The 19,546-nt window shown below is 33.5% G+C and overlaps 1 protein-coding gene across 7 annotated transcripts in view; it reads right to left on the minus strand.

The window, feature by feature from the left end:
- The window catches only part of GRID2 (glutamate ionotropic receptor delta type subunit 2), a 1,377,005-nt gene that overhangs the window by 749,302 nt on the left and 608,157 nt on the right, over positions 1 to 19,546 (minus strand). Inside the window, exon 1 of one of the 7 annotated variants that reach the window (XM_079920113.1) lies at positions 16,546 to 16,731. The exons of the other annotated variants lie outside the window; for them this stretch is intronic. Coding sequence (XP_079776239.1) covers positions 16,546 to 16,618 — 73 coding nt within the window. The 5' untranslated portion in view covers positions 16,619 to 16,731. Of the gene's footprint in view, positions 1 to 16,545; positions 16,732 to 19,546 lie in introns of those variants that run through there. 7 annotated transcript variants of the gene reach the window in all.

Below are 19,546 nucleotides of genomic sequence, written 5' to 3' on the forward strand. Positions count from 1 at the left end.
TTGCCTTCTTACTCTATTACAATTATGGTTCTTAAAAAAAAATCAAAATATAACCAACCAAAAAAGAAAAAATAGGACTTGATTTCCTATTCCTCCCTCTGACAAACCTTATACTTCCATTTACCCCAAGGGTTGCTCAAGTCCTAAACCTGAGAAATCATCAGAGAAAATTATCTTTATCTCATAGTCACATTCAATCCATCAGCAAATGCAGCTGGTTCTGCTTGCAAACTAATTCCCAAATCAGATTTTCTTTGCATATCCACTGCTATCACAGTACTCCAAGGTTCCATGTTCTGCCTTACAAAATATGATTCACCATGTCACTCCTCCTGAAAAAGGAGGAGTGATCTATCATCTTTGGCAACCCTCTCCAATCTCACGTCTTACTGCCCTGGCACTCACTCTCTTCCAGCAGTGCAAGAGTTGCTGTTTCATGGGCACGCTAAGCACTCCGTTGCCTCCTGTGTCATCCTCAACCCTTCTGGAGGAATTCACTTTTAGTTCTTTCAAAATTCTGCTCCAAAGGGCTTCTCTTTTAAAGACTCTAGCAAAACCAGCACTGCCTGTCACTACCTGGTATGATCTCTGATATATTTATGTGTCTGTTGGTGTACTCTATCTTCCTTAACACATTATAAGCATCATGAGTCTATGGGCTTTGTCAAATTTATTCATTGTTCTCATGCTCAGAATAGTACTTGGTAAATTATAGGTACTAAATGAATATTTGTTGGATAAATAAATTAAGGAAGAGCCTGATTCTCTTCTTTCTAAAGAAAGTATGCAACAGAAATCTTTCTAAGTGTGAATTCGGTACTACATTGGCTTTGTGTCCCTCTAATTTCCTAGTTGCAAAATGAGGAACGGAGGGGCTTCCCTGGTGGCGCAGTGGTTGAGAGTCCGCCTGCCAATGCAGGGGACACGGGTTCGTGCCCTGGTCCGGGAAGATCCCACATGCCGCAGAGCGGCTGGGCCCGTGAGCCATGGCCGCTGAGCCTGCATGTCCGGAGCCTGTGCTCCGCAACGGGAGAGACCACAACAGTGAGAGGCCCGCGTACCACAAAAAAAAAAAAAAAATGAGGAACGGAGATAACCAAACTTAAAAACATTTATCAATATTATTATTTTAATGTTACCAATCAAATAGTAACTTAGATGACTTAGATCTGGATTAGAATTTTCCATTCTTTTTTTTTTTTAATTTATTTATTTTTGGCTGCGGTGGGTCTTCGTTGCTGCACGCGGGCTTTCTCTCGTTGCAGCGAGTGGGGGCCATTCTTCATTGCGGTGCGCGGGCTGCTCACTGCAGTGGCCTCTCCTGCTGTGGAGCATGAGCTCCAGGCATGCAGGCCTCAGCAGTGGTGGCACACGGGCTCAGTAGTAGTGGCTTGCGGGCTCTAGATAACAGGGTCAGTAGCTGTGGCTCGTGGGCTCTAGAGGGCCGGCTCAGTAGCTGTGGAGCACGGACCTAGTTGCTCTGCAGCATGTGGGATCTTCCCTGACCAGGGATTGAACCTGTGTCCCCTGCATTGGCAGGCAGACTCCGATCCACTGCACCACCAGGGAAGCCCAGAATTTTCCATTCTTATGAATAGGTATGTGTTGTGCTCCTGAAATTTTTGCATTAACAATCTGCCATGGAAAAATAAAAACTGTGCCCTAAGTTTTAAAATGTGTTCTTTAGTTCTTTCTTTTAACAAAATAATACAAGTTATCATGTATGTTTAAGTATTTTGTTATATAACCTCAATAAAAAGAACTTGAAGACAGAAAAATGTTTATTAAACTCTGAATTTCATTGTAAAAACACTGCATGTTTTAGTATTTATCTAATCTTCCCCTCATCTCCAGAAATAAGACAATAATATATGGACTTGCTTTGAATTGCTGAGCATTATCATTGTGAAAATACAACACTAGTAGGAAAGAGTAATAAAACATGCCAGTGGATATCCTCTGTAGAGTCCAGGAAAAAGAGAGTTGTTCAGTACATATACAACCATTGGCATACTCATCCTTTGCCCAATGATACTTAGTACTTATTTTGATTTTTATTTTCTAAGCATGCTATGAAATTGTACTATCCCACCTCAATTTTCTCTTCAATGCTTCCTTTGTGAATGTTGGAGTTAGTACTAAAATGTGAAAAATAGAGTGTCTAACTGCTATGCATTAGTCAATCAAACTAAGACATTGGGCACACTGACCCTAAGAATTTTTATGACTGTTCTAACCACTGATAAACAGCTAATAATGTGATCCCAAATAAATAGTAGCCTAATGGAAACAAATAAATCACCCCTACAACAAAAGCACTGCTGCCATATATATAAAATTTCAGAAGAACTGAAAAGAAATGAGTTTATATGTAGAACAAAAAAAATCGTTGGTTGCATTCCTCAGTTGACTTGCCAGTGTGCATTCAAGAGGCAATTTTCTTACTCTCCCCATTTCTTCCTTTCAATTCTGAGTAACATCTGCACTTCACATCTGTACAAATATCCTTTCCATTTTCATAGCCTGCCTATTCTCGGTGTTACCTAGTAAAAATGGAATGGTTTCAGGTCATTGTCTTTTCTTTGTATTTCCAAATAGTAGGCAAGTTAAAATGTGCACGTTCAAGTGTAAAATTATAAATGAATAAAAAAATTATAAATTTCATTTGGTCTTAGCAACTAGTACCAGATATAAAATTTTGAATGTTATTTCCTATAAAAACTTTTAGAAAACCCATTCTTAAATTCAGGTATGCATATATTTTTTTTTTTTTTTTTTTTTTTTGCGGTATGCGGGCCTCTCACTGTTGTGGCCTCTCCTGTTGCGGAGCACAGGCTCAGCGGCCATGGCTCACGGGCTCAGCCGCTCCGCGGCATGTGGGATCTTCCCGGACCGGGGCACGAACCCGTGTCCCCTGCGTTGGCAGGCGGACTCTCAACCACTGCACCACCAGGGAAGCCCTCAGGTATTCATAAATAAGCTTCAACCAGTATCAAAAGCTCAAGATGCCGAGCAGGCAAGGACAAGCAATGGCTGGAGGATAAGTTTCAAAGGATTAGAATTCTGGAAAACAGATACACACACACACACACACACACACACACACACACACACACACACTCAAACATATACACAAAACCACTGTAACTCTTTTCTGAATACCCTTTTCTACACCATTCTACTTCTGTACTATCAAAGTAAATCTCAAAGTGCTTGTGGACTAGAATACAATGTAACTGATTTTCAAACTTTAAAATATACTTAGCCACGTTGGACATACATTATGAAATGGCAAATATTCATGGTGTTAAGAAATAAAGCCAAGCCAGGGATACAGGGATATTTCATGTGCAAAGTATATGTCCTTGATTCTATATATATGAGACATGTTTATCTTCAAATAGAATAGCTATTTCCTGATGACCTATATGTTGTCCTGTGCTTGAAGTAGACTATGAGGCCAAATGTGCCCTATAAATCATTTCATAATGAGGTTATGTGTAAAAACATAACAGTAAGCTACAAAGCAAATCTCAGAAAGCATTTGAATAAAGCAGAAACAGATTATAACTAGGATCATAAATCCCTGTGAAATCCTAATTGATTGTAACTGATGAAAGGGAAGATAGTAATTATGGAAAAATGGAAGAAAAGCTACTTTCTTTTTACAGTTTGTCAGTCAAAAATACATGTATTTTCTTGCTAATACACTGCTTCTATTCGTGAAAGGCAGTAAGATTTCAGAATGGATTTTTTGAATGAATTTTATTTATTTTCCTTACTTTTCATTCTATACTGAGTAAGAAATATTGAGGCTTAATTGAGGCTTAATATTGAGGCTTAAATTGAGGCTTAATTTATATACAACAATATACAGAACTCTTACGTGTTTAGTTTATTAATTTGACAATTGCCTCTGCCAGTGAAGTCACCACTCCAATCAAACTATAGAATTAAGGAACTTTAAAAAACATAAAATAGTGTGAAATACTATTGTATTGTGAATTTTGCAATGGTTAAAACCTGTCTTCTGAAAATCTTCATGTTTTATGCTAAACTATAAACTTTAAGTTTGTAATAAATTATATAGACAAATTTTCTTAACTTCAAAAGGGAATTTTAAATCCCTAGAAGTCAAGAAATTTACAGCTAAGTAACCTTATGTATTTTTTTTAAGTTTTATAATAAAGCGTACGATATAAGTATATAACTAATGTCTTTAGGGCTATATTTTAAGACAGCTAAGAATCAAGAGCATTCCTTGACCTTAAAATCTCTGTAAATCTACTGCATACCCATAAACACAAATTGGTATATATTTGTCTCCTAGAAAGATTCAGGTCTCATTTGATTAGGCCATGTTTGCTTAACATGTTTTGGAGTCTCATTAAAGATGACTTAGGGAACTAAAATGATCTTAGTAGGTGTTGAAATTATGGCATTTATAAAAAGAAATGGCAGGTTTTGAATTAATGAGGCAAAGAATATAATTCTGAGCCAGGCTTTTTATTCTGTTTTGTGCCAATAGGATTACTTAAAGTAAGAGACTTAATTGAAATGGTTTGTAAATTGTTTCTGATAGAAAGTTTTTCCTTTTTCTTTTTCCCACTAGAAAATGAGCTGGTGAAAGAAACTCAGAGGAAAAAAAACAGATTAATGCTTTTTAGCATTTTATTCTGTTTCAGTGAAGTATAACAGTTAAAGCTTTCTGAGTGCTATAGAAACACAACAATAGAGTATTATGCCTTTGTTTAGAATAAGGTAAATATATTTGAGTTTTTTTAAATTTCATTTTACCCTTTACTTCTCCACATCCAAGAAGCAAAAGTACCATACTTCATATTCTCATATACTTTAGCTTATTTGACTTAAGGAAGAGTAAAAGTACCTCAGTTTAATATATTTGGGCTATTATATCACTGTCTTAATCCCCCTTTAAAGGCATATACCACTGCTTTTTAAGCCTTAGGATAATCTATTAAAAATTATGGTTCATATTTGGTATGCTGTTGACTTCTCTTTTTAAAATTTCAGATTTTAACACCTTTGTCAGAAAAGACCACACTATTAGCACTGCTAGAATTTCCACTCAGAGAATTGTTAGAAGTGTTCTACAGGGAAAGGATATGTGGGTAAATGACATGAGAAACATGAAATGAAACACATTTCCTCACTGTCAGCCTTCTACAGGTCTTTGATGGCCAATTGTGAACCTCTAACAGATAAGTATGTTATGCAGTTTTCTCCTAAATATTTTCATTACTGACTTCTCTTTTTCTTGGAATAGTTATTAACATTTGGAGAAACTCCTTCATACAAAATATCATTAAAGAAACTGTAAGCAACAATATACCAATAGAGATGTTAAAACAGCTATTTCTACCTACTAATTGTTGCTTTCCAAAGATACAATACACACACACTTTCACACATATGTACAATTCTGAGACATACAATTTAATCTCTTAATTAAATGTTCTTAAAAAGAGGCACTGTTTCATTATTTACGCCTATATAGTATCAGCATATTCTGTTAGCTTTTGTGTTTGACTGTAGTTGTGTGATGACATAATATTGAGTATTAAAAATATGTTTTCAAAATGTTAAATTCCCAGTTGAAAAATACACTGGAAAGGAAAAATAATTTAAATGACCAGTTGGAGGAAATATTTGCAAAACACATAGCAAGCAAAGAAAAAATTCATTACCATATAAATAGCTTTTAAAATCAGTAAGTAGAGTTGCACAAAATAAGAAAAATGAATAGAAGACTTGGGGCAACAGTTAATAAAAAAGGAAATAATAATTGTTCTTAGCAACCTATTCAATTAAAGAAAGGCAGATTAAGACAAGTTAAAATTTTTGAAATGGTCATGTTGACAAAGTGTAAATTTCAACACAACGTTGTGAAAGCATTTTGATTAAAAAATTTTAGAGGGTAATTTGGCAAAATATGTCTAATTTTCAAGGCACAATTTCTTTAACTAGGTATTTCTTGACTAAAAATGTATTACAGGAAAATTTTGCAAAGATTTTTGGTCTAACCCATTCAATACGACATTGTTCATAATAGCAAGAATGCAAGCCAAGACAATCCAAAAAAAAAAAAAAACCCTAAATGTTCAGCAATACATGACTGGAAAAATAAATTATGGAGCATATATACAAGGGACTAAATTTATAGAAAGATAAGGATCTATTAGAGTTGTTATGAAAGAAAATTTTAAAATCATATGTTTGGTGTATTAAAAAGAAAGAACTGACTTTCTTTCTATATGTCCATATATGAATATTTAAGCAAACATATAAGCATATATATGAATTCATATATACATGCACAAGCATATATTTAAGCAAACATATACATATCTATATCTATCTATACACATATGTCCACATACATACACACAAATACGCATACACTTTTTTCATTTGCTGTGGCATTCACATAAAATTTATGTGAAGATGCATAAATTTCTGCAGAGAGGGAATGATGATGTTGAAGTGAAGGAATGCTCTCTATATTTCTGTACTGCTAGTAATTTAAAAATATAAGTATTATTATATCAAAGAAAACAATATAAAGCAAACAATGACCAAATATCTTGGATGTAATGCCTAAGATAAGGAAGTTTATAGAATCTTCCTGTAGTAAACAAAGTAAAAGCAGATGTCATGGTTTCATAACACTGGACCAAGATTGAAGGGTTAAAAAAATAAAAGAAAGGAATAATTAGCTAAAGAAAGTTTTCCTTAGAGCCAGTTGAAAAACACTATGAGCTAATTTCATTAAGTAAGATAAATCATCTGAACTTTCCCAAAAGCTAAATGATTCATTTACAAGCCTGAATGCAACATTTCATGAAAAGCTCACTTGTCTTCTGATGTAAAAATCACTTTTAATTTTGTTTTTTAAGTCATTATTGGTGTTTAAGCCACAAATGTCATTATAGCTGATCTGGAAATTATACTCACGTTAGGTTACATATATCTATACATCTCTTCTTATTACAAGTAAGTATCTTTGATTTAAATCATTTTTAGATTGTGTCAATTTACACACACACACACAAACACACACACACTCATAGTATCTTCTGCAAAAAAAGTTCAGGTTTTGCTCTTCCACTTATCTTGCAAACTGTAGGTATTTTTCTTCTACCAAAATAACAGCAAAACAGGTAATTTTCTTTCATCTCTTTTTTAAAAAGAGAGTTTTAGTAATAATCTCAAAAGACAGTGCTTCATTCAAAATAAAGAGATGTACTCATTTAAGTCTGATAACTGGTATCTTAATTTACAATTAATTCTCACTCTAGTTTTAATTTAAGGGAAAGAACTAAACATTGCTGGATGATAAACATTCAAAAGCCATTCTAATAAGGTAAAAATCATCGTCAACAGGTTGCTTTAATTTTTTTGATAATAAATTACATTTCACTTTTTATGTCACTGCATTAATTTAATTTACTTGGCATAGCCTGAGCCAATATTCCTTAACTTTGAGCCCTTACTATTATCTTTTATTGCCTTCGTACTTTCAGAAAAAAAATTCATCTCTCAGAAGAAAACAGAAGGGGATAAAACAATGCTATGTATATTGTCAGTAGGATTATTCTTCTTTTGTATAAAAACCTTATAGCCAAAGAGAATAATTAGGATATCATCCATTTAATATATTTCATTTATTTCCTGCTTGTAAATTTAAATTCTGAAGTATAAAATTTATGTAAACAAAATACCTTCATCCAAAGTTGAAAACACAGAAACTTTTTAAAGATTTCTTTTTTTAAGAAAAAAGAACCAACCAAGTTTCCTAATTCTTTTCTATTTTGCAAATGGCTATCAAAAGTAAACCTCGGACTTCCCTGGTGGCACAGCAAGAAATAAATAAATAAATAAATTCATTTTTAAAAAGAAGTAAACCTCAGTTCTTTCATAAATACTTTTTATTACATATCTATCTTCTTTATAATAGAAATAGAAATATATTATTAAATAATCCTGTTAAATTTGTGATGTTTTAAATTACTAACATGTTCTTTGAATTTGAATTCCCTTTTAAGATATTTATTCCATTGTCTAGTGAAATAGTTTTAGACAAGCATCCGTGAAATTTCCAATAGGACTATTAACATTATATAAGAAGGTTTTAAAAGGATGCTCTAGTAATTTTTACTAATAAAAATGTAAATCTTATTTTTCAGAATTTCATGTTTTATGTGTAAAATTAAAAGTATAAAAGACTACAAAAATACCTCAAATATAGTTAATGGGCCTGTATTTAAATACAGGATTATTAATGATTTATTTTCTATTAAACTTTTTCTTTTAAAAACACAATTCAAATAAAAATGTATAATAAAAAAGTTATCACAAAACGTTATGTTTTATGAGTTTTTCCCTGAATATAAAAGGTTAGCTGCATATGGCTTTAGATTTCTTTTGGTAGTAATACATTCCTTTTTTTTTTTTTTTTGCGGTACATGGGCCTCTCACTGCTGTGGCCTCTCCCGTTGCGGAGCACAGGCTCCGGACACGCAGGCTCAGCGGCCACAGCTCACGGGCCCAGCCGCTCCGCAGCATGTGGGATCTTCCCGGGCTGGGGCACGAACCCGCGTCCCCTGCATTGGCAGGCGGATTCTCAACCACTGCGCCACCAGGGAAGCCCTCAATTCCATTTTTAAACCCACATTTGACAGTGCCATCTTTAACTATCATTATCAGCAAAGTTATACAAAACTAAATTCCTGATCATTTATTAGTTTGTTTGGTTTTTTTTTTCCCTGGTAATGAGAATCCATGTGGTACAAAAGCATATGCATGAGCACTTTTAATGATCTTGAGGTAAAATGATGTTGTTGATTAATATCTTTACGCAAACGGGAGGATTCCCTTGTATTTTAAATAGAATTTTAAGGTTTCATTTTATGCCTAATAGAATTAAAAGTCACATGTCGGCTTGAAAGGAAAAAATGTCATGGGGATATTAGATCAGACCATCCATTTAGCCTAGTTAACCTCATACCATTACTTTTATCATGAGGACATGGTCATAATTGTAATATGACATTGCACTCAAACTTCACCTTAAGAAAATTTTAATTTTGGTTTCAAATTAAATTATTGGTAAATATTAAATATGATTAATATTTAACAATTTAAATTATTAATAATATGTTCTGTAAATCTAATGTCACACAATTAAATGGCAGAGCAAAGAATGTGAACACAGGCAAGCTGGCTCCAGAATTCATGCTCTTAATTATATACCTACACTATGTTTACTACCCTTTAATGTCTCTCTTGAAACAATTACCAAGTTTTGTATTTTATACAAGAAAAGAGACCATCTGGAGCTGATAAGAGGAAGGGGAGGTAAAGGCAATGGAACCATTTGAGAGAATTCTCTCAGGCTTTGAGCTTGTATTCCTGGCCATTTCGGAAGAGGCAGCTACAGTGTGCATGAGGCTAGGAAAGCCAGGTCAAGTCCAGCTTGGCTGGCTGTGCTCTGCCATTTTAAGTTATTTTTAAGACTATATCTTATGAAAGGAGAAGGATATGAACATGGAGAGTATGATGATAACCCAAATGCCGATCATTTTCCTGCTGTTTTATGTTCAGCAGTTCACCCAGTTTTTACTACCATCACAGAAATGATGGCAGCAATTGGTTAATTAAGGGTCATCTATGCCAGTATTTCTTGAAGTTAAAAAGTTTCAGGTCCCAAGAATATGTTCTGGGATGCCAGTCTGAGAAACTCAAATGGATAAATAAACAAAAACTCTTATTATTCACTTGGTGCCAACACAAAAGCAAATGTAGGTTAAAAAAATGCATGAAGGTACTTAGCTAAAAAATTGAGTTCTTGTTCTTCCAGTATGTGTATGTATATACATTTGAGTCTATATGAATATGTGTGTACTCACTGAAATAATTTAAAAGTAAAATCTCATGGAGCCCGGTATATCCCTGAACATATACATTGGAACTCAGTCTGGAAATCACTGATCAACATAAAGAATTTCATGATGGACACTGTAGGGCTTTCTCCACATTCTCCGATATTACCTGATATACACTTAACTCCTTCTTGAGCTGGATAACTCATATATTGTGAAACAAAACAAAATTAAATATGCATTTTCTGCTTTGGGGATAAGAACTTACAGGAATGTTGTCTAGATTTTTTACCTTTGATGCAAGTTTTGTATAGAGTTGGAGTCCTTTACCTGAGCTTCTTCATGTCAATGGTCTCCTACAATTTACTAGAATTTTTAGCTTTCCCTTGACATTATACCACTGTGCTAGACACAATAGAGGAAAACAAAGAATAATAAGAAGGGCAGGGACCTAATCCAACAAAAAGAGGATCTGGGAAATCTTAACTTACTTTCTTTTTGGGTCAGTGGTGAAATTAGATTTTGATTAGTCCATTTTGGTTGTCCATTGTTAAGACCTGATGAATTGTACTATTTTATATTCATGGTTGTCTCCAAGCTTTATAAATAGCTCTTAAAATGGAATTATCTCTTGGTGGGTAAACCACAGCTAACTTTTCATTACTGAAAACTCGTGATGGATAAATAAGAACTCAAAATAAATAACAGCTTTACTTTAATCCAGTGTCAACATTTTCTCTCACCAAACACAGAGCTAAACAAGCTAATATTAACTAGTTTCATTTTTCTTTCTACTTCTACTCAAGATGAAAAGATAGTGAGCAATGACACCACTATAGTGAAAGCTAAAAGCAAACCTAGAATAAAGTATTATCTAGACAAATGACCAGCTAACTAATTAATCCCTGAGTAACAGAAACTTTCTTGTAGTTTTTTTTTTAACAAAGCACATTGGTATTTTAAAATAATATGAAGTAATTATTCTCAATAAAATGGTGAAACATCCTTTAGTATTCTCCAACATTTCATAGCCAATGATTATGTCTTTCTTCAAGAAAATAATAATTTATACTGAACAGTGAAAACTGTAGGATGTTTAATAAAATTGTTAGTGTTCTCTGCCTCTTATTTAGTTAGATCATAATCCCTAAAAAAGCCCTATCCTACACAACTTCTATAACTCATTTGCTAACTAACAGTTAAAAAAATGTTCTATAAAACTGCTAAGGGACTGAAAGAGTAGGAAAAAAGCAGCCGAGTATCATGTCTGGGAGCACGTAGGGTGTGCCATTTTCTAATAATTACTTGGTTTTTGGTTTTAATTTCCATATTAACAGTAAATACTGTATTTGTTCTTTTCAATAGATGGAGTTAGCAGCAAGGAATTCTCAGCAGGAAGTAAGCAGGAAAAACCCACCTTGATTCGTGGTGATATGATGATACATAACTGTGGAGGCAGAGAGATTAATTTACCTTGTGAAGCCTATTTGTTAAGAACCCAATATTCCGCATATAAACGATTCTGTTGGTATTATATTCCCATCACTCTTGAAGTTGTCTCCCCCTTCCCATCCCTCTGCCATTGCCTATGAATAGCCATTAAAACAGCATTTTTTTCGCAGTGAAATGAGTCTAGTGTAGTGATTAAAAGCTCTGGAGTTAAACAGATATGGACCAGACTCCCAGCTCCATTATTTAATTAGCTGTGTGTCTTTGAGCAACTTATGTATATTTTTCCTATAGCTGAATAAGTTAATGATGGAGACATAATTAAGTTCATAGGTGTGTGTTATGTGTATATGCTTCACAGTGAACATTAACATATTAAAATAACAAGTAATCCATTAGTCAGTCTTTTGAAAATGCTTATATATGTTGACTGAGGATTTCACAATTACCTTTGACCACAAATTATTTTTCATAGAAAGCTAATTAAGAGTATACTGGCTATCACATAATCTCTCCCTTACTCATCTCTCAGAACATCCTCTATATTGTCTACAGAATGGACCTTTCTAAAACACAAGTTTCTCATGTGACTACTCTAGCTGAAATTCTATAAGGGGCCTATTTTGTCCTGATGTAATAATTATTCATACAATGGCCTCAATCTACCGTCCTGGTTTTTGAAGTTCTAGCTTCTGTCCCTAAAAACGATTGCTTTTACCTTCAAATAATTTTGTGTTATTTGTATTATTATTTCTATACAATTCCCTCTGCTTAGAATGCCCAGTTACCTCTGGCATGTAGAAAACACATATGTCTTTCAATCGATACATTAGCAGAATTAATTTATCCCACTTCTTTTCGCAAAGTGCTCAAACATTTTCATTATGTATATTTCTATTATGGTATACATTATTTTATAATTATTTATCTTGGATCCAGTCTTTACCATGGAATTTGATCTTCTGGAGAGCTGTATCAAGATTTGTCAATATTTACTCATCTTTTGACTTTCCCTTCCACTTCTTCCCCCTAGTCTCACCATATGCTTTATAAAATGCTGGCTCATAATTACCCTTCAAATAATGGATGGACCTAGAGGGTATTATTCTAAGTGAACTAAGTCAGAGAGAGAAATACAAATACTGTATGATTTCACTTATATATGGAATCTAAAAAACAAAGCGAGCGAACAAACAAAACAAAACTGAAAGAGACTCAGATACAGAGAACAAACTGGTGGCTATCATTGAGTGGAGGGGGGTGGGGGGATGGGAGAAATAGCTAAAGGAGATTAAGAGGTAAGAACTTCTAGCTATAAAATAAATATCATGGGGATGTAATGTACAGCATAGGCAATATAGTCAATGGTATTGTAATAACTGTATGGTGACAGATGTAATTAGACTTATCATGGTGACCATTTCACAAAGTATAAAAATATTGAATCACTATGTTGTACAACTGAAACTAATATAATATTGTATGTCAATTACAATTCAATAAAAAAGCATAAAATAAATGATTACACGGTATTTATCCTCCACTTTTAAATATCAAAAATGGATGAATTAAATAATTTATGATTAAGAATGATTAAGAAGTAATCAAAATATCTAGTAACCTTCTGTGCTGGTACAGATTGAACAGGTAGGCTATACAACATCTCCTACTTATATTCATACAAAGTATGAATTTCTAGTGATAGTAAAGGGAATACATACATATACACTGAAAAACATTGACTGAAAACAAGCAAAAACCTCCAGTACAGAAAGTCTTTAATATGTGACACACACACATATAACAAGTATATGTAACTATATATGTATATATATATATATATATTTCTTCAAATGGCAAGTCAAAACCATTACATTTTTAGCACCCTTGCTGAAAATCTCAAATATGAGCAATATATGGATGATGTAGGATGACTTATTTAAAATCTTTTAACTCACTGAGAAGTTCAATGTATGGAATATTAACTAAATATGTAGACATCCTGTATTTACCTAGTATTAGCATATGGTGCCAATAAACAAAGTTATCCATAATAAATACAGATTAAAAAAATTTTTCAACAAACCAAGGAAGGCTATAAAACTCTTTTCATGATCACCCACACCATCTCTCAACACCATCTGCTTACTTATTAGAATCCATTCCATTATACTAACTTTCTCTATCATTGTGAAACGTAATATGATTTCAGATAGGGGTGAAAAGGAAAGCAGATGTTATTCTCTAATCACTGCTACAACCTTTCTTTGCGAAGGTCAAGATGGTTTACAAATGTTTCTGTCACATGAATAGTAATCCTCACATCAATCCTGCCAGATAAGCAATTATATACAAAATTTTCCATTTGAATTTCAGCAAAGTTGTCAGAATATTAACTGTTAAAGGTGCTTTCTTTACTTCTAACTTCTATCTAATTATTTCAATTTCAGGCTTAACAATAATGTGATATAGATTTATGAATATATATATATATATAATCACATATGCACACATACGTATGTAAGGTCTGGCTCAGCTATAACTTTCTCATTTCTTCAGAAAAAAGTTTTTATTTCTCCATAATAAGTATAATCTTGGATAAGCACATCAAAAAAGCCAGCTATTTTAAGGCAGTCTCATACAATTCTCATATTTGAACACAACTATGTATTTTTAGAAATGTCAAAAGCAAAAAGATTTTTTAAATTACTACAGTAGCCTTTTCAGTTTTCAATAGTAAGTATATTTTTCTTCAGAGACAACAGCCATCTTGCCTTACTAGTTAATCTGATACAGAAACAATTCCAAATTCAAGCCCTGGATGATACATGTATGGATCATCATGTGGCAATAAGTTATTGCACTTACCAAATGTAGGTAGATTTGAACCATGTTCCATTAGGCCTAAGTAGACTAACCATGTTTTTTTTTCAGATATTTTCATTGCTCTGTCTGACTTTTGTGTGGATGATCAAAATATAAATAAAGAGAGATCTTAGCAACATATGTTGCTAAGCAACATATGTGTGTATGTCTGTATACGAGTTATGTATGTGAAACCATAGTTTTGACTAAAAGCACATTTCTGCCTTTCTCGAGTTTGAAGGACAAAGGAAGAGAAGACAAACAGGAAAATGCAAAAGTAAGTAGTGTTCTAATTGCCTTACCCTTATATAAAAAAGAAAAAATGGAATGAAAAGAAATTATAAAAGCTGCACCAGGGAACTATTAAAACTCCCTAACCCCCCAAAAATGTGGAATAATATGTGTGGAATAATTCTTACTAATATCGTCTAAACTAGAAAGAAGGGGTGCAGAGGAATGAACAAGGAGCACTGGCTAAAACTAAAGGTAAAATCCTTGAAATGAGAGACCTTAGCAAGGAAGGAGAACCTCACAGATTTACAGGGCACCATGCTGAACTCAGGGAATGGCTGCAAAGGCTTTGAGTATCCCACCACAAGAGTAAATTCTAATACGTGACAATTAACAGTATCTCAGAAGTGAGAACAGAGTGTATATTTTCCAGAAATAATTGTAAACAAAAGCAGAGAAACCATCTCTGACTCAAGATGGTAATAAAAAAGAACCAAATTCAGATGTTGTGGGAAAGGGAATCAAACAGAATTTACCTCCTTATGTTACAAAAAATAAAAGATCTAATTCAAGCTACTGATTTCTCCCTGACAAAGAAGAATGAAATAGCAAGATGATTATACAAACAGCACATATTAAAGAGAATAAGATAGACTCTTCTCCTGGAACAGCCCTTTGGTTTTATCCAGCTTTGGCTTTATTCTTTCATTATAAGGTTCATTATAAGAGGAATGACCGTGCTCTCCTTACTGAAGATGAAGTCCTTGGTGTTTAGCATCCCTCTGTCTATCGTTTCACCAAACCCTGATTATTTTTCCCCCCTGTACAGAGCAGCCATTTGCTCCAGCTTAAACAAGGGTGACGATGGTCCACTAAGACATCATCCTGCTTACTAGTTACATATTGTTTTCTCCTGGAGTAGGAAACATGGAAGGTCACCCAGCTCATTCAGTAGATTCCTTTAGTTCACTGACGTCCACTCAGACATTGTCTTATTCATCTACTGCCAGTTCTAGAAGTTGTATAAGGAATTTAAAAAATTCTGTTTTTATGCCATAAAATCACAGAAGTACTTGATTAAGGAAACGGAATTATCTGATTTGACTTGGTGTTATTTTCCCAACTTCCAAAAAAAATCAGAGGGCCATTTCTCTATAGACCTGATATTTTGTGATGACAGCATATGGTGATCCGGAGGACATTAGGCAAGCCATTAACAAAGGCCCAGGAACCACTTTACAAAATATTTTTGAAATGAAAATTAATGGGTAGTCTTTTCTGAGAGCTCTTTCATAGTTGAATGCAGCTGTATGAGATTCATTTGCAAGGAGAAATTCTGTTTATATTGCTTTTGACCTCATTAAGCAAAAATATTGAAAACAGCTAGCTATAGTTGATGCAAAGGAACACAAAAGCAAAAATTGCTACAGACTATGTTTCAAAATGCATTTGGAAGTAGATGATTTACATGACATATCAGTACCACTGCTGCCATGATCACCACCAAAACACACAAACAAGAACAAAAAGAGAAAAAAATAAAAACTAAAAAATAAAACCCACCCACACATACAATCTACAAGAATAGTTTTAAGAAATATATTCATTTTCAGAAGAGAAAAAGAAAAAGGAGCAAAGAAAGGAAGGAAAGAAGGGATGGAGAGAGAGAGAGGAAGGAAGGGAAAGAAAGAAATTTTGGCTTATTCCAAACAGAATAAGAATTAAACTAAGGATATTTCAAAGGCTGCTACTTCATTTGCAAAGGCATCTTTATATTTCTGTACATTTTAACCAACAAACAGCAGACTTATAAATACAGTGTATGATTTCTTGCTCAATTTTTAACAGATTTCTAAATTCAAAATAGAATTTTCATTATTTTTTATTTAGAAATTCCTTCCTAGCATATAGACATACTTTTTTAAATGTTATTTTTAAAAAACTTTTTCAGAAATTAGCTGTAAGAGAAATCATGAATGTATATGTTCCACCTTTCCTAGAAAATTTTTGAGCTCTTTGAGAGACAGAGTTAAGCATTAATGAAGCTTAGTCCATTTTTTTTCTTTATTTAGGCTACTAATTAAGCTTTAAATGTTACCTTTTGTCCCATGTCTGTCTCCTTTATGAAAATCATTACCTTCTTTTCCATTTTTCTCTTCTTTATCCTCCATTTATTTGAAGTTGCAAGATTCCTAATTTGTTAGACCATATTTACCACTATTATTCTATCCCTTTTCACATCTCTGTTTTAGTCTTAGATCTACAATTAAATATATTCAGTGATTACTGTCCATGATTTTGTCAGAATTTAATAACTACTAAGATGGAAAAAGCTCAGCTCCTAGTGAGTACAGAATTCTCTAAATTCTTTCAAGTTTGATACTATTGTTTAATAACCTTGACACATGAAAGACAGCTTGGCTCACAAAGTCTTTCCTTTGTATTTTTTTGAAAACAGGGTTCCACTGTTGTCTTGTTTTGAATATTGTTGTGGAGAAGTTTGATGCCAACGTGATTTCTCTGTTTTTGGAAGTAACTTCATCTCTTTGCTTGGAAACGCAGAGGACTTTCAAAAAATATCCATAAGGGCTAAAAGTTTTTCTAGGGTGTATTTAAGAATTAATGAAATGTGCTCTTTCAATATGTAACTGAAGATCTTTTATTTCTGAAAAGCTCTCTTGAGTTAAGGCTTAATTTTTTTTTTTCTTTCTGTTCCTATGTTTGGGTTTTCTTCTTTAGGGATTCCAATTTTAAGAAATCTGTATCTTCTTAGATATTATCTATCATGTTTATCAACAATTATTTTTAGCTCTTCACTTTGTTTTTGTCTTTTGGGCTCTTCCATTGCTCTCCACACATTTGCTTCATCAATGCACTTATTAAAAAAACAAATACCCTTGAGAATCTATTCTTCCTTAAGCAACTTCCTGTTGAATCTTTATTATTGAGGTCTTTTTCTCCCATCTCTTCTCTTTCATTTCTGATCTACTCAACTCTGATTTCACATCCTTTTATAATTTGTCCATTTCTATTTTTGAGAGTCACTTATTCAAAATGTGTTTTTTCATATCTGCAAGTGATTTTTTAAAAGATTTAATTAAGGTGTTGGTGTTTGTTTCAGTTTTCCTTTGTTTCTTGGATGTTTTTGTGTACGTGTAAGTGAGAGGGTGCGGGGAGAATTTTCATCAGTTAAAATTTTTTGATACTCAATATCTCTTTTCTTTTTATAGTAGATTGGTATAAATGTTGTCAATAATTTTCTGTTAATTTTGAAATAACTTTTTTTTTTCCTAAACAAGCAATAGCTGGTGAGAGGCCAAAGAGAATTTTAGTGGTTTACACATTTCTATGTTGATGAACACTGTGTTGTACAGTTAAAGTGAAAAGAAATTTCTTTATTGAGGGTATCTCTTCTTAATGCATTGGGGTTCTCTGATACTGATTCTCTTCTGTTTCTGTAGGTTTCTTTTTTTAATTTCAACCTTTTGATTCCTTGTTTTTCTCTTAAGTACAGAGCTTCCAAGGAACGTTCCACACCCTCTAATCTGCCCATTCTTGCTCAGAAATAGTATCTTCCCAAGACTGTTACATTTAGTCCCACATAATTTCAAGCACCTTTTTTTCCTCACCTGTTCTTAGACCTGTTCTCAGTATTTCCTTGGATTTGTTTTCAGTACTTCTCTTTCTGGGGGTTATTTTATCTGTGGTCAGCCACTGCTAGGCCTCCACTTCCTCTCTTTTGTTTCACAGTCTCTGTCTGTCTCCCTAATTCAGTGTGGGCTCCAAAGCCAGACTCTCCTGCTACAGGAATTTATTTCCTTACATTCAGGTAATTTTAAGTTTGTTGTATTTCCTGTATACTAGTTACATTAGAGATTTTTTTGTGTGTGGCTAGTTATGCTACTTACAATCTACATGGGTTTTGGAAGATGTCTGGGGAAATCTGAATTTAGGAAGCAACTATTAACCTATGGGAATTTTGCATGAGCTATTGTGGAGGTGATATTTTGTAAGGAAGTGATATTTTAAGAAGATACCAGAATAAGCCATTTCAGGATTTGACTGAAGAGATATTCAACCAGAGAAAAAAGCAATCACAAAGAAACTGAGTGAGATTATGCTAAGAAACAGAATAAGCGGGACCAGAGTAGCTAGAACAGAGGATATAAAGAGAGTGGTAGGGATGAGGTTGAAGAGCTAATTAGGGGCCTTGTTATCTGTATCTATGGATTTACCTATTCTGAATATTTCATATAAATATAATCATATAACATGTTGCCTTTTGTGACTGGCTTCTTTCACTTGACATAATGTTTCTGAGGATCATCCATGTTGTAGCATGAATCAGCACTTCGTTTTTTAATGATTGAATAATATTATATTGTATGTACATACCATGGTTTGCTTATCATTCATCAGTTGATGGAGATTTGAGTTGTTTCCACTTTTGGTTATTGTGAATCATGCTGCTATGAATATGCATGTACAAGTATTTGAATACCTGTTTTCAATTCTATTGGGCGTAAGAATTTTATTTTTACTTGAATGTGGTGAGAAGGTATTTGAAGGTTTTGATAAAAGAGGCATGAACTAATTTACATTTTGAAAATCTCAGGTTTGCTGCTGCTAAAAGAGATAGAAAGTAGGGAGATAGGGGCTTTGGGGGTAATCTAAGTGAGATATCCCAGTAACTTTGAGTAGGACAGTGGAAGGAATCATGGTGAAAAGTGACAGAATTGGACAAATGTTTTGAAGGTATAAGAAAAATTATCTTTCAAGAATGACCCTTAAGTTTATGGACTAAGCATTTTGATGAATGACATAATTTACTGATGTTAAAAATTATTTTAAAAGTAGGAAAGCAATAGGTTTGTAAAGGAAAATCAACAGTTCTTGTTTTGGAAACATCAATCTTGGAAATTCTTGTTAGACATTCCCTTGGAGATAGACAATAAATAAGCTAGTCTGGAGCACAGCAGAGACACTGTGGTAAATTTACAAATTTGGAAGCCACGGGATAGATGGAATCACATGCAGTTATTGCAGAGAAGAGACAAAGTCCTCAAACTAAATACTGGGCCACTAGATCATTTAGAGGT

This window comes from Stenella coeruleoalba, assembly GCF_951394435.1.
Source record: "Stenella coeruleoalba genome assembly, chromosome: 4".
Lineage (NCBI taxonomy): Eukaryota > Metazoa > Chordata > Mammalia > Artiodactyla > Delphinidae > Stenella > Stenella coeruleoalba.